The following is a 16,054-nucleotide window of genomic DNA, read 5'->3' as shown; positions in this document are numbered from 1 at the left end:
GTCCCGAAAGAGGCTAAAACCAAGAAAACATTGATTCGAAGCACTAAACAGATATGTTACTGTTTCTAGGGTCATAATGTGTGACAACCCAATGCATTTGACTAATTATAAGAGTTTGGGATGAATTTGGAGTGTTTAGACAACACTTAAACCTCTTTTATTCCAAAACACGCTTAAACCGAGAAAACATTGATTCAAAGAAGTAAACAGCTTTGATACTGTTTCTAGGGTCAAAATATGTAACAATCCAATGAATTTTACTAATAATAAGAGTTTGGGTTGAATTTGGAGTGTTTAGACAACACTTATACCTGTTTTATCCCAAAATAGGCATAAACCAAGAACACAGGCTACGACCGGCAAAACATTGATTTGAAGCAGTAAACAGCTTTGTTACTGTTTCTAGGGTCAAAAGATGTAACAATCCAATTCATTTGACTAATTATAAGAGTTTGAGAATTTGGAGTGTTTAGCCAACACTTATACCTATTTTGTCCCGAAACAGGCTAAAACCGAGAAAACATTGATTCGAAGCAGTAAACTGCTTTGTTACTGTTTCTAGGGCCAGAATGTGTGAAAATCCAATGCATTTGACTAATTGTAAGTGTTTGGGATGAATTTGGAGTGTTTAGACAACATATAAACCTGTTTTATCCCAAAATAGGCTTAAAATGAGATAACAGGCTAAAACTGAGAAAACAATGATTCAAAGCAGTAAACAGCTTTGTTACTATTTCTAGGGTCAAAATATGTAACAATCCAATGCATTTGACTAATTGTAAGTGTTTGGGATGAATTTGGAGTGTTCGGACAACACTTATACCCATTTTGTCCCGAAAGAGGCTAAAACCAAGAAAACATTGATTCGAAGCAGTAAACAGATTTGTTACTATTTCTAGGGTCAGAATGTGTGACAAACCATAAGAGTTTGGGACGAATTTGGAGTGTTTAGACAACACATGAACCTGTTTTATCCCAAAACACGTTTAAACTGAGAAAACAAGCTAAAACCGAGAAATTATTGATTCAAAGCAGTAAACAGCTTTGTTAATTTTTCTAGGGTCAAAATATTTAACAATCGAAAGCATTATTTACAAGAGTTCGGGTTGAATTTGGAGTGTTTGGACAACACTTATACCCATTTTGTCCCGAAAGAGGCTAAAACCAAGAAAACATTGATTCGAAGCACTAAACAGATTTGTTACTGTTTCTAGGGTCATAATGTGTGACAACCCAATGCATTTGACTAATTATTAGAGTTACGGATGAATTTGGAGTATTTAGACAACACTTAACCTGTTTTATCCCAAAACACGCTTAAACCGAGAAAACATTAATTCAAAGAAGTAAACAGCTTTGATACTGTTTCTAGGGTCAAAATATGTAAAAAATCCAATGAATTTGACTAATTATAAATGTTTGGATTGGATTTGGAGTGTTTAGACAACACTTATACCTGTTTTATCCCAAAATAGGCTTAAACCAAGAACACAGGCTAAGACCGACTAAACATTGATTCGAAGCAGTAAACAACTTTATTATTGTTTCTAGGGTCAAAATATGTAACAATCCAATGCATTTGACTAATTATAAGAGTTTGGGATTAATTTGGAGTGTTTAGACAACACTTATACCTGTTTTATCCCAAAATAGGCTTAAACCAAGAACACAGGCTAAGACCGACTAAACATTGATTCGAAGCAGTAAACAACTTTATTATTGTTTCTAGGGTCAAAATATGTAACAATCCAATGCATTTGACTAATTATAAGAGTTTGGAATTAATTTAGAGTGTTTAGACAACACATAAACCTGTTTTATCCCAAAACACGCTTAAACTGAGAAAACAAGCTAAAACCGAGAAAATGTTGATTCAAAGCAGTAAACAGCTTTCTTAATTTTTCTAGGGTTGAAATATGTAACAATCGAAAGCATTAATTACAAGAGTTCGGGTTGAATTTGGAGTGTTTAGACAACACTTATACCCATTTTGTCCCAAAATTGGCTAAAACCAAGAAAAAATTGATTCGAAGCAGTATACAGCTTTATTACTGTTTCTATGGTCAGAATGTGTGACAATCCATTGCATTTGACTAATTTTAAGAGTTTGGGATGAATTTAGATTGTTTAGACAAAAGTTAAACCTGTTTTATCCTAAAATAGGCTTAAACCGAGAAAACAGGCTAAAACCAAGAAAACATTGATTCAAAACAGTAAACAATTTTGTTACTGTTTCTAGGGTCAAAATATGTAACAAACCAATGCATTTGACTAATTATAAGAATTCGGGTTGAATTTGGAGTGTTTAGACAAGACTTAAACCCATTTTGTCCCAAAACAGGCTTGAAAAGAGAAAATAGGCTAAAACTGAGAAAGCATTAACTCGAGGCAGTAAACAGATTTTTTTGTGTTTCTAGGGTCAAAATGTGTCAAAATACAATGCATTTGACTAATTTTAAGAGTTCGGGATGAATTTGGAGTGTTTAGACAACACTTATACCCATTTTGTCTTGAAAGAGGCTAAAACCGATAAAAATCGTTTTGAAGCAGTAAACAGCTTTGTTACTGTTTCTTGGGTCAGAATGGGTGACAATCCAATGCATTGGACTAATTGTAAGAGTTCGGGATGAATTTTGAGTGTTTAGACAACACTTAAACATGTTTTATCCCAAAATTGGCTTAAACCAAGAACACATGCTAAGACCGACAAAACATTGATTCGAAGCACTAAACAGCTTTGTTACTGTTTCAAGGGTTAAAATATATAACAATCCAATGCATTTGACTAATCGTAAGAGTTTGGGATGAATTTGGAGTGTTTAGACAACACTTACACCCATTTTGTCCCAAAATAGGCTAAAACCGAGAAAACATTGATTCGATCAACATAATTTCATAGTGTAATTTCTTGGTCTTTGTGGATTCGATCCTGAAGTGTTACGACGACACCACTAGATTGTGGTTGAGTGCACATTAGGTTTTAATTGACCTTTGATCAATTTGGCGCCGTTGCTAGGGACCAAAACGTTGCCTTTGAAATTTTAGATTTAAATTTAGTCTAAGATTTATTTTATTTTTATTTACTAATTAGTTCTTGAGCTCTTTCTCTTGTGTTTCAGGTGCATGCAAACAAGAAGCCACAAACCTACTGATTTAAGTAATTTGCGTAGCAAAGAGTTAGCACATCTTGAACGAGAGAACCGAAAAGCAAAATCCCAGTCCGACACTATGGCCGACGTGAACAATGATGAGATTCGTCAACCCAACACTCAGGGTATTATTGTTCCACCTCAGCAAAGGCAGGCCCTACTAGAGCAAAACGAGGCTAAAACCGAGAAAACATTTATTCCAAGCAGTAAACAGCTTTGTTACTTTTTCTAAGAGTTTGGGATGAATTTGGAGTGTTTCGACAACACTTAAACCTCTTTTATCCCAAAACAGACTTAAACCGAGAAAACATGCTAAAACCGAGAAAACATTGATTCGAAGCAGTAAACAGGCCCTACTAGAGCAAAACGAGGCTAAAACCGAGAAAACATTGATTCGAAGCAGTAAACAGGCCCTACTAGAGCAAAACGAGGCTAAAACCGAGAAAACATTGATTCGAAGCAGTAAACAGGCCCTACTAGAGCAAAACGAGGCTAAAACCGAGAAAACATTGATTCGAAGCAGTAAACAGGCCCTACTAGAGCAAAACGAGGCTAAAACCGAGAAAACATTGATTCGAAGCAGTAAACAGGCCCTACTAGAGCAAAACGAGGCTAAAACCGAGAAAACATTGATTCGAAGCAGTAAACAGGCCCTACTAGAGCAAAACGAGGCTAAAACCGAGAAAACATTGATTCGAAGCAGTAAACAGGCCCTACTAGAGCAAAACGAGGCTAAAACCGAGAAAACATTGATTCGAAGCAGTAAACAGGCCCTACTAGAGCAAAACGAGGCTAAAACCGAGAAAACATTGATTCGAAGCAGTAAACAGGCCCTACTAGAGCAAAACGAGGCTAAAACCGAGAAAACATTGATTCGAAGCAGTAAACAGGCCCTACTAGAGCAAAACGAGGCTAAAACCGAGAAAACATTGATTCGAAGCAGTAAACAGGCCCTACTAGAGCAAAACGAGGCTAAAACCGAGAAAACATTGATTCGAAGCAGTAAACAGGCCCTACTAGAGCAAAACGAGGCTAAAACCGAGAAAACATTGATTCGAAGCAGTAAACAGGCCCTACTAGAGCAAAACGAGGCTAAAACCGAGAAAACATTGATTCGAAGCAGTAAACAGGCCCTACTAGAGCAAAACGAGGCTAAAACCGAGAAAACATTGATTCGAAGCAGTAAACAGGCCCTACTAGAGCAAAACGAGGCTAAAACCGAGAAAACATTGATTCGAAGCAGTAAACAGGCCCTACTAGAGCAAAACGAGGCTAAAACCGAGAAAACATTGATTCGAAGCAGTAAACAGGCCCTACTAGAGCAAAACGAGGCTAAAACCGAGAAAACATTGATTCGAAGCAGTAAACAGGCCCTACTAGAGCAAAACGAGGCTAAAACCGAGAAAACATTGATTCGAAGCAGTAAACAGGCCCTACTAGAGCAAAACGAGGCTAAAACCGAGAAAACATTGATTCGAAGCAGTAAACAGGCCCTACTAGAGCAAAACGAGGCTAAAACCGAGAAAACATTGATTCGAAGCAGTAAACAGGCCCTACTAGAGCAAAACGAGGCTAAAACCGAGAAAACATTGATTCGAAGCAGTAAACAGGCCCTACTAGAGCAAAACGAGGCTAAAACCGAGAAAACATTGATTCGAAGCAGTAAACAGGCCCTACTAGAGCAAAACGAGGCTAAAACCGAGAAAACATTGATTCGAAGCAGTAAACAGGCCCTACTAGAGCAAAACGAGGCTAAAACCGAGAAAACATTGATTCGAAACAGTAAACAGCCTTGTTACTGTTTCTAGGTCCAGAATGTGTGACAATCCAATGCATTTGATTAATTGTAAGATTTGGAACGGATTTGGAGTGTTTAGACAACCCTTAAACTTGTTTTATCCCAAAATAGGCTTAAACTGAGAAACAGGCTAAAACCTGAGAAAACATTGGTTCGAAGCAGTAAACAGCTTTTGTACTGTTTCTAGGGTCTAAATATGTAACAATCAAATGCATTTGCTAATTATAAGAGTTTGGGTGGAATTTGGAGTGTTTGGACAACACTTATACCTATTTTGTCCGGAAAGAGGCTAAAACCAAGAAAACATTGATTCGAAGCTGAAAACAGCCTTGTTTCTGTTTCTAGGGCCAGTATGTGTAACAATCCAATGCATTTGACTAATTGTAAGAGTTTGGGACGGATTTGGAGTGTTTAGACAACACTTAAACCAGTTTTATCCCAAAATAGGCTTAAACTGAGAAAACAGGCTAAAACCGAGAAAACATTGATTCGAAGCAGTAAAAATCTTTGTTACTGTTTCTAGGATCAAAATATGTAATAATCCAAAGCATTTGCTAATTATAAGAGTTCGGGTTGAATTTGGAGTGTTCGGACAAGACTTATACGCATTTTGTCCCGAAAGAGGCTAAAACCAAGAAAACATTGATTCAAAGCACTAAACAGATATGTTACTGTTTCTAGGGTCATAATCTGTGACAACCCAATGCATTTGACTAATTATAAGAGTTTGGGATGAATTTGGAGTGTTTAGCCACCACTTATACCCATTTTGTCCCGAAAGAGGCTAAAACCAAGAAAACATTGATTCAAAGAAGTAAACAGCTTTGATACTGTTTCTAGGGTCAAAATATGTAACAATTCAATGAATTTTACTAATTATAAAAGTTTGGGTTGAATTTGGACTGTTTAGACAACACTTATACCTGTTTTATCCCAAAATAGGCTTAAACCAAGAACACAGGCTACGACCGGCAAATCATTGATTTGAAGCAGTAAACAGCTTTGTTACTGTTTCTAGGGTCAAAAGATGTAACAGTCTAATGCATTTGACTAATTATAAGAGTTTGAGAATTTGGAGTGTTTAGACAACACTTATACCTATTTTGTCCCAAAACAGGCTAAAACCGAGAAATCATTGATTCGAAGCAGTAAACAGCTTTGTTACTGTTTCTAGGGACAGAATGTGTGAAAATCCAATGCATTTGACTAATTGTAAGTGTTTGGGATGAATTTGGAGTGTTTAGACAATACATAAACCTGTTTTATCCCAAAATAGGATTAAAATGAGAAAACATGCTAAAACTGAGAAAACAATGATTCAAAGCAGTAAACAGCTTTGTTACTATTTCTAGGGTCAAAATATGTAACAATCCAATGCATTTGCTAATTATAAGAGGTCGGGTTGAATTTGGAGTGTTTGGACAACAACACTTATACCCATTTTGTCCCGAAAGAGGCTAATCCGAAGAAAACATTGATTCGAAGCAGTAAACAGATTTGTTACTATTTCTAGGGTCAGAATGTGTGACAAACCATAAAAGTTTGGACGAATTTGGAGTGTTTAGACAACACATAAACCTGTTTTATCCCAAAACACGCTTAAACTGAGAAAACAAGTTAAAACCGAGAAGGACAACAACACTTATACCCATTTTGTCCCGAAAGAGGCTAATCCGAAGAAAACATTGATACGAAGCAGTAAACAGCTTAGTTACTGTTTCTAGGGTCAAAATATGTAACAATCCAATGCATTTGCTAATTATAAGAGGCCGGGTTGAATTTGAGGTGTTTGGACACCACTTATACCCATTTTGTCCCGAAAGAGGCTAATCCGAAGAAAACATTGATACGAAGCAGTAAACAGCTTAGTTACTGTTTCTAGGGTCAAAATATGTAACAATCCAATGCATTTGCTAATTATAAGAGGCCGGGTTGAATTTGAGGTGTTTGGACACCACTTATACCCATTTTGTCCCGAAAGAGGCTAATCCGAAGAAAACATTGATACGAAGCAGTAAACAGCTTAGTTACTGTTTCTAGGGTCAAAATATGTAACAATCCAATGCATTTGCTAATTATAAGAGGCCGGGTTGAATTTGAGGTGTTTGGACACCACTTATACCCATTTTGTCCCGAAAGAGGCTAATCCGAAGAAAACATTGATACGAAGCAGTAAACAGCTTAGTTACTGTTTCTAGGGTCAAAATATGTAACAATCCAATGCATTTGCTAATTATAAGAGGCCGGGTTGAATTTGAGGTGTTTGGACACCACTTATACCCATTTTGTCCCGAAAGAGGCTAATCCGAAGAAAACATTGATACGAAGCAGTAAACAGCTTAGTTACTGTTTCTAGGGTCAAAATATGTAACAATCCAATGCATTTGACTAATTATAAGAGTTTGAGAATTTGGACTGTTTAGACAACACTTATACCTTTTTTGTCCCGAAACAGGCTAAAACCGAGAAAACATTGATTCGAAGCAGTAAACAGCTTTGTTACTGTTTCTAGGGTCAGAATGTGTGACAACCCAATGCATTTGACTAATTGTAAGAGTTTGGGATGAATTTGGAGTGTTTAGACAACACTTAAACCTTTTTTATCCCAAAACACGCTTAAAATGAGAAAACAAGCTAAAACCGAGAAAACATTAATTCAAAGCAGTAAACAGCTTTGTTAATTTTCTAGGGTCAAAATATGTAACAATCCAATGCATTTGCTAATTATAAGAGGCCGGGTTGAATTTGAGGTGTTTGGACAACACTTATACCCATTTTGTCCCGGAAGAGGCTAAAACGAAGAAAACATTGATTCGAAGCAGTAAACAGGTTTGTTACTGTTTCTAGGGTCAGAATGTGTGACAACCCAATGCATATGACTAATTATAAGAGTTTGGGATGAATTTGGAGTGTTCAGACAACACATAAACCCGTGTTGTCCCAAAACACGCTTAAACTGAGAAAACAAGCTAAAACCGAGAAAATATTGATTCAAAGCAGTAAACAGCTTTGTTAATTTTTCTAGGGTCAAAATATGTAACAATCAAAAGCATTAATTACAAGAGTTCGTGTTGAATTTGGAGTGTTTAGACAACACTTATACCCATTTTGTCCCAAAACAGGCTAAAACCAAGAAAAAATTGATTCGAAGCAGTATACAGCTTTATTACCTTTTCTAGGGTTAGAATGTGTGACAATCGATTGCATTTGACTAATTGTACGAGTTTGGGATGAATTTGGAGTGTATAGACAAAACTTAAACCTGTTTTATCCCAAAATAGGCTTAAACCGAGAAAACAGGCTAAAACCGAGAGAAAACATTGATTCGAAACAGTAAACAGCTTTGTAACTGTTTCTAGGGTCAAAATATGTGAAAATACAGTGTAAAATTTAAGAGTTCGAGATGAATTTGGAGTGTTTAGACAACACTAATACGCATTTTGTCCCGAAACAAGCTAAAACCGAGAAAAAATCGATTCGAAGTAGTAAACAGCTTTGTTACTGTGTCTTGGGTCAGAATGGGTGACAATCCAATGCATTTGACTAATTGTAAGAGTTTGGGGTGAATTTGGAGTATTTAGACAACACTTAAACCTGTTTTATCCCAAAATTGGCTTAAACTAAGAACAGAGGCTAAGACCGACAAAACATTGTTTCCAAGCACTAAACAGCTTTGTTACTGTTTCAAGGGTTAAAATATGTAACAATCCAACGAATTTGACTAATTGTAAGATTTTGGGATGAATTTGGAGTGTTTAGACAACACTTAAACCCATTTTGTCCCTAAATAGGCTAAAACCAACAAAACATTGATTCAAAGCAGTAAACAGCTTTGTTACTGTTTCGAGGGTCAAAATATGTAACAATCCAATGCATTTGACTAATTATAAGAATTCGGGTTGAATTTGGAGTGTTTAGACTAGACTTAAACTCATTTTGTCCCAAAAGAGGCTTGAAAAGACAAAATTGGCAAAAACTGAGAAAACATTAATTCGAGGCAGTAAACAGTTTTTTTAGTGTTTCTAGGGTCAAAATGTGTGAAAATATAATGTATTTGACTAATTTTAAGAGTTCGGGATGAATTTGGAGTGTTTAGACAATACTTATACCCATTTTGTCCCGAAACAGGCTAAAACCGAGAAAAAATTGATTTGAAGCAGTAAACAGCTTTGTTACTGTTTCTCGGTTCAGAATGGGTGACAATCCAATGCATTTGACTAATTGTAAGAGTTTGGGATGAATTTGGAGTGTCTAGACAACACTTATACCCATTTTGTCCCGAAACAGGCTAAAACCAAGAAAAAATTGATTTGAAGCAGTAAAAAGCTTTGTCATTGTTACTTGGGTCAGAATAGGTGACAATCCAATGCATTTGACTAATTGTAAGAGTTTGGGAGGAATTTGGAATGTTTAGACAACACTTAAACCTGTTTTATCGCAAATTAGGCTTAAACTGAGAAAACAAGTTAAAACCGAGAAAACATTGATTCGAAGCAGTAAACAGCTTTTGCACTTTTTCTAGGGTTAAAATATGTAACAATAAATCCATTAATTACAAGAGTTAGGGTTGAATTTGGAGTGTTTAGACAAAGCTTATACCCATTTTGTCCCGAAATAAGCTAAAACCGAGAAAACATTGATTCGAAGCAGTAAACAGCTTTGTTACTATTTCTAGGGTCATAATGGGTGACAATCTAATGCATTTAACTAATTGTAAAAGTTTGGGATGAATTTGGAGTGTTTAGACAACACTTACACCTGTTTTATCCCAAAACAGGCTTAAACTAAGAAAACAAGCTAAAACCGAGAAAACATTGATTTGAAGCAGTAAACAACTTTGTTACTTTTCAAGGGTCAGATATGTGACAGTTGAATGCATTAATTAGAAGAGTTTTTGTTGAATTTGGAGTGTTTGGACAACACTTATACCCATTTTGTCCCAAAACAGGCTAAAACCTAGAAAACATTGATTCAAAAGAGTAAACAGCTTTGTTACTGTTTCTAGGATCAGAATGTGTGAATATCCAATGCATTTGACTAATTGTAAGATTTTGGGACAAATTTGGAGAATTTAGACAACACTTAAACCCATTTTGTCCCAAAAGAGGCTTAAAAAGAGAATATAGCTAAAACCGAGAAAACATTAATTCGAAGCAGTAAACAAATTTTTTGTGTTTCTAGGGTGAAAATGTGTGACAATACAATGCATTTGACTAATTTTAAGTTTTCGGGATGAATTTGGAGTGTTTAGACAACACTTAAACCTGTTTTATCCCAAAAAAGACTTAAAACGAGAAAACATTGATTCGAAGCAGTAAACAGATTTGTTACTGTTTCTTGGGTCAGAATGGGTGACAATCCAATGCATTTGACTAATTTTAAGAGTTTGGGATGAATTTGGAGTGTTGATAGTAGGATTTTCACCCAGGATATCAATTCCCTATGCAGTTGTAGTACAAAGGATTATCAATCCAAATGGTTGTTATACTAGCATATAAGATGCGATCAGAGCTATGCAAGTCAAGCCAAGCAATAAATGAGTTTGATCTAACAATCTTAAAATAAATAAAAGAAAGCAAATAAACAAGAACCACACGACCTAAGCACTCGATGCAAGCATTCGAGTACAAGATCGGGTTTGGTGATTGGGTAAACAAGATAAGCATGAACAGCTCGAGGGTATACTTGAAGCAGGTGATCGTGTACCTGTTCGGGTAAGGGATCGAATGACGAATAAAAATGTAAACAAACTAAATACGAAAGCTCCTAAGGATGGGGTAATCGACTCCTAAGTGTTCCTGACCAATATGGATGTCTTACATGCGTCAAGCAAATATTCCCTAGACAATGAATCTCTAAAACCTTGTTAAACACTCTCGTGATAGAAACAATCAACCTTAATCACTCCCCTACCCAACTCTCATTGGAGAAACATGACCAAGCAGGCAATGCAAACCGATTCATTATTGTCAATAAACCCCTTACTCATCTAATCTCTTAGGCTAAGTGAATAAATCTCTAGCATTGATTGATTCAAGCATTTCATCTACACCTCTCGGACTCAACCTCTCGGTCTGTTGATAGCATCAAGAACACCAATCTAGAAGGGAATTTATAAAACACAAATATCAAAGCTAAGACATCCTAACCGATCAAGAACACAAAATCGTCTATCCCATCCCTAGAAACTTTACTTAACTACTCAGATCTCATTGCAGAAAATATAAAACAATAGATAAACGAAAATTGCATTATATTAAAAATAGAAGTAGAGTAGAAGAGTATATAGTAGAAATCTAAGAGAAAATGCAAAAAGAAATAAAATAAATCCTAACAAAAGTGGAAAAGAGTATTGCGTTGTTCTCGATCTCTCCCAGAAACTCTCGCTCTCTGTTCTGAGGGTCTGCAGCGTGCTAGGACGAGTGGAAGAAGAGGGGGATTTAAATATGGAAACCCGTTAACCCTAGCTTCCCAGTCTTGCCTGAGGGTCTGCTCGATGGGGTGCAAGAGGATGTGCTCGGGTTGATCTTCGGGTAGGCTCTCAGATTGTTCTTTCTGTTCTTAGCTCCTCCTCGATTGGGTACGCTTGTTTCTCCCTATTTTTGGCTCTTAAGCACCTTTTTCATCAAAAATATGCAAATGCAAGAATCCAACACCCTAAATGGCTTAAATGTGGATTCATATAGTAAATGACCTAAAAATGCTAAGGTTAGGGTAAAAACAATGCAAAATATGGACAAAAAGGGATGCTTAAAACATGTAAATTAGAGAGTTATCAGGCCCCCAAACTTAAATCTTACCAGTCCTCTAGCAAGGAAGTAAGAGGGTGCGGTTCTAAAATGGGTCTAAGCGAAGGATTCGAGCTATAGTCTTTAAAGATAGTTTAATGGTGCTAAGATCAATCAACATACTTACAAATATTTTTCTATGCTTATCACCATGCATCGATCTAGTTCATCCTCCAACTAAAAGTAAAGACTTGCAATTCCAAAGAACATCTCTTTCACATTCATTAAAGTGTTTGGCGAATTCTTGCAAATAGAAGGTGAATCAAGCTCAATCAGTTTCAAGGGTAAGGCTTTTGGTAGAGTGGTTTTAAACAATTTATTTGGGTGCATTACTCTCAAAAGAAGGAATGCTAGACAGTTGTGAAACTATCTAAGATTGAGAACAATTAGGGCATATAAAGCTTAACTCTTGATAATCTACCCCTTTTCTCATTAACCCTTTTTTTTTTTTTTTTTATCAAACCCCCTAGAATAAAAATACTCACATCCTTGATTTTAACTTTTCCCTTTTTTTTTAATAATCCCTAAGGTCTAAACTTTATACATTTAGCTCTCTCTCTTTTATTTTTCTTTCTTTGCTAAGCTCCTAACAATATTCCCAGATTTTTTTTCTTTCTTTTCTAGGAAACTATAGCAAGATCTTTTTTACTCTTTTTTTTTACTTAGAGACTTAAAGCTACTTGAATCGAACCTTAGGGACTTCCTTCTTTTAATTTCTCTTTTATTCCTCAACCCAACCCAAAATAATCATGCTAACCACCTATCTTTTTAAACCGATCCTAATAGCTAAATCAAGAGCCAGTTCTTTGTCGATCTCAATACTCTCAAGGTTTCACAACCTATAGCACAATGAAAAGGCCTCACTCAACGATTCAATACAAGATTTGAAAGAAAGGTTTGGGTTCAAGGGTAGGGAAAACGAAAAGATTGGTAAAAATGGTGTGTTAACCCGATTTCAGAGTTACCATGAGCAAGTATTCAAATTCCATAAGCAAGACAATTTAAGTTCAGGGTAAGTCCAATAATATAGAGATGATGCATTGTTCAAGCAAGTGGAGGAAGTGTTCAAAATCTGCAAGGCTTTAAACAAAGATTTTTCATTTTTTTCCAAAGAATGATCTAGCAACAATGAACTGTGATTAAGGGCTATAGCTTCAATCCTAAGGTTTTGCATTAAACCAGGTGGTTTTAATCATTGTCCCCTAAGATGAATATGCAACAATCCTATATGAAGCAATCTAGACTCAATCCTAATATGAAAATGCAACTACATGAACACTCTTTTTTTTTTTTTTTTTTTTTTTCAAACTTTTCAAATTTTTAAGTTTTTTTATGCAAATAGATGCAGACCCAAATAAATAAAACTAGTATGCAAAAATTTGAAATAAGAAAATAAAACACAATGTTATATACATTCTCGGACCCTCCTCCAAACTTAAATTACACAGTCCCTGTGTAAATAAAACTCTGAAAAAGAACCCAAGAATCACGAAAAATGAAATAAAACTAAATGCAATGTTATTTACAAAGGTTGGATGAATGTGGTACCTCATGGGTTGGTGAAGAAGGAGGTTGTAGTAGCCTCCATACTCACCAACGTGTAGCCAGGGTTTTCACCGGCTTCAGCAGGCGCCGGGATTCGCTCATCAGAGAGCTCGGTTATGCGCACGGACGACCTGCTCGGACCAGAATCCGAGGGGTTGATCGGGTAAGTCGTCGCGTAGGTCATCGGGTATTGCATCAGGTAGTACGACGGGTATGGTGGGAGAGGTCCGAAAATGATCACCCGTATAGTCGCTTGCAGGGTGCATCGAGTATGGCATCTGATACGGCATCTGGTAAGGCGAAGGAAAGTACCTGAGTGGTCACCCTGATGGGTGCTCGATGGGTGCATCGGATAAGGCATCGTGTACCCCATTGTGTCGGGCATTGGATAGGCGTCTAAGCGGCTTTTCCGCGATCTTTCGGGTCTCGTGACACCCTCCTCTGCTTGGGGCTTGTAGGAGGATGCCCTGTGGGGCTCTAGAGGTGCTAATCCTCGCATTCCTCCTAATGGTCCACTCCTCCCCATCCATGTGGGTGCATAAGCTGAAGTGGGAGCTGAGGCACATCTTGCCTTGTCTTGCAGCTCCTTGATCTGTCCTCCCATTACCTTCACTAAGTCAGTGAGGTATTTTACCTTCTTGGCTAGGAACTTGTTCATCCTTTTCAGCCAGCCGATCCTCTTGTGAGTTTCCCTCACCCCAACAGGTTGCTTTTGAGACCACACATACTCCTCTAAATCATACTCATCCGAGTTGTCTCTCTGTCCTTGTTCCCCTTGCTCTCCCTCAGCTTCGGATTCCTCCTTCGGATTGTACATCTCCTCCAAAGGTGGTGTGAAGTCTATGTTGTTCCCTAGCCAGATTTTGGTGCAGAAAAATGAAAAACTCTTTCATCTGAACTCTGAATGTACTGATTCCACCACGAGATATGCTCTATATGAGGTAAGAATGTATCCAAAATAGGGTTTTGGCTGGAAGAGTTTATCTGTGACTCCGTTTGTGTTGAGCAAGACTCAACGTTCGTCTTGGATGGTCTCATGATCATATCACAATCCAATGCATTTGACTAACTATAAGAGTTCGGGTTGAATTTGGAGTGTTTAGACACCACGTTTACCCATTTCGTCCCGAAACAGGATAAACCTGAGAAAACATTGATTTGAAGCAGTAAACAGCTTTGTTACTGTTTCTCGGGTCAGAATGTGTGACAATCCAATGCATTTAACTAATTTTAAGAATTCAGGATGAATTTAGAGTGTTTAGACAATACTTAAACTCGTTTTATCCCAAAACATACTTAAACCTAAAAAAACAGGCTAAAACCGAGAGAAAACATTGATTCGAAGCAGTAAACAGCTATGTTACTCTTTCTAAGGTCAAAATATGTTACAACCAACGGATTTGACTAATTATAAGAGTTCGGGTTGAATTTGGAGTGTTTAGACAACACTTAAACCCGTTTTATCCCAAAACATACTTAAACCTAAAAAAACAGGCTAAAACCGAGAGAAAACATTGATTCGAAGCAGTAAACAGCTATGTTACTCTTTCTAAGGTCAAATATGTAACAATCCAATGCATTTGACTAATTGTAATAATTCGGGATGAATTTGGAGTGTTTAGACAACACTTAAACCGTTTTTATCTCAAAACAGGCTTAAACTGAGAAAACAGGATAAAACAGACAGCAAACATTGATTTGAAACAGTAAACAGCTATGTAACTCTTTCTAAGGTCAAATATGTAACAATCCAATGCATTTGACTAATTATAAGAGTTCGGGTTGAATTTGGAGTGTTTAGACACCACTTTTACCCATTTTGTCCCGAAACTGGATAAACCAAGAAAACATTGATTCGAAGTAGTAAACAGCTTTGTTACTGTTTCTAGGGTCGGAATGTGTGACAATACAATGCATTAGACTAATTGTAAGAGTTCGGGATGAATTTGGAGTGTTTAGACAACACTTAAACCCGTTTTATCCCAAAACAGGCTTAAACCAAGAAAACAAGATAAAACAGAGAGAAAACATTGATTTGAAACAGTAAACAGCTATGTAACTCTTTCTAGGGTCAAAATCAGACAATCCAATGCATTTGACTAATTATAAGTGTTCGGGTTGAATTTGGAGTGTTCAGACACCACTTATACCCATTTTGTCCCAAAACAAGCTTAAACCAAGAAAACATTGATTCTAAGCAGTCAACAGCATTGTTACTGTTTACAGGGTCAGAATGTGTGACATTCCAAATCATTTGACTAATTGTAAGAATTCGGGATGAATTTGGAGTGTTTAGACAACACTTAAACCCGTTTTATCCCAAAACAGACTAAAACCGAGAAAACAGGCTAAACCGAGAGAAAACATTGATTTGTAGCAGTAAACAGCTATGTTACTCTTTCTAAGGTCAAAATATGTAACAATCCAATGCATTTGACTAATTATAAGAGTTCGGGTTGAATTTGGAGTGTTTAGACACCACTTTTACCCATTTTGTCCCAAAATAGGCTTAAACCAAAAAAACATTGATTCTAAGCAGTCCACAGCATTGATACTGTTTCTAGGGTCAGAATGTGTGACATTCCAATGAATTTGACTAATTGTAAGAATTCGGAATGAATTTGGAGTGTTTAGACAGCACTTAAACCCGTTTTATCCCAAAACAGGCTTAGACCGAGAAAACAGGCTAAAACGAGAGAAAACATTGATTCAAAGCAGTAAACAACTATGTTACTCTTTCTAGGGTCAAAATATGTAACAATCCAATGCATTTG

General features: G+C 36.7%; 1 protein-coding gene across 1 annotated transcript; it reads left to right on the top strand.

The window, feature by feature from the left end:
• Positions 1-3,228: 3,228 nt before the first annotated feature.
• Positions 3,229-4,871, top strand: LOC104773671 (ribosome-binding protein 1-like; the record flags this gene model as incomplete). Its single annotated transcript, XM_010498317.1, has 2 exons — positions 3,229-3,299; positions 3,493-4,871. Coding segments are annotated over exons 1-2 (1,450 nt in total), but the record flags the coding sequence as incomplete, so codon positions are not given.
• Between the last annotated feature and the right edge of the window lie 11,183 nt (positions 4,872-16,054).

This window comes from Camelina sativa, unplaced genomic scaffold (genome assembly GCF_000633955.1).
Source record: "Camelina sativa cultivar DH55 unplaced genomic scaffold, Cs unpScaffold00613, whole genome shotgun sequence".
NCBI classification, from domain to species: domain Eukaryota; kingdom Viridiplantae; phylum Streptophyta; class Magnoliopsida; order Brassicales; family Brassicaceae; genus Camelina; species Camelina sativa.
This window is presented reverse-complemented; position numbering and strand designations above follow the sequence as displayed.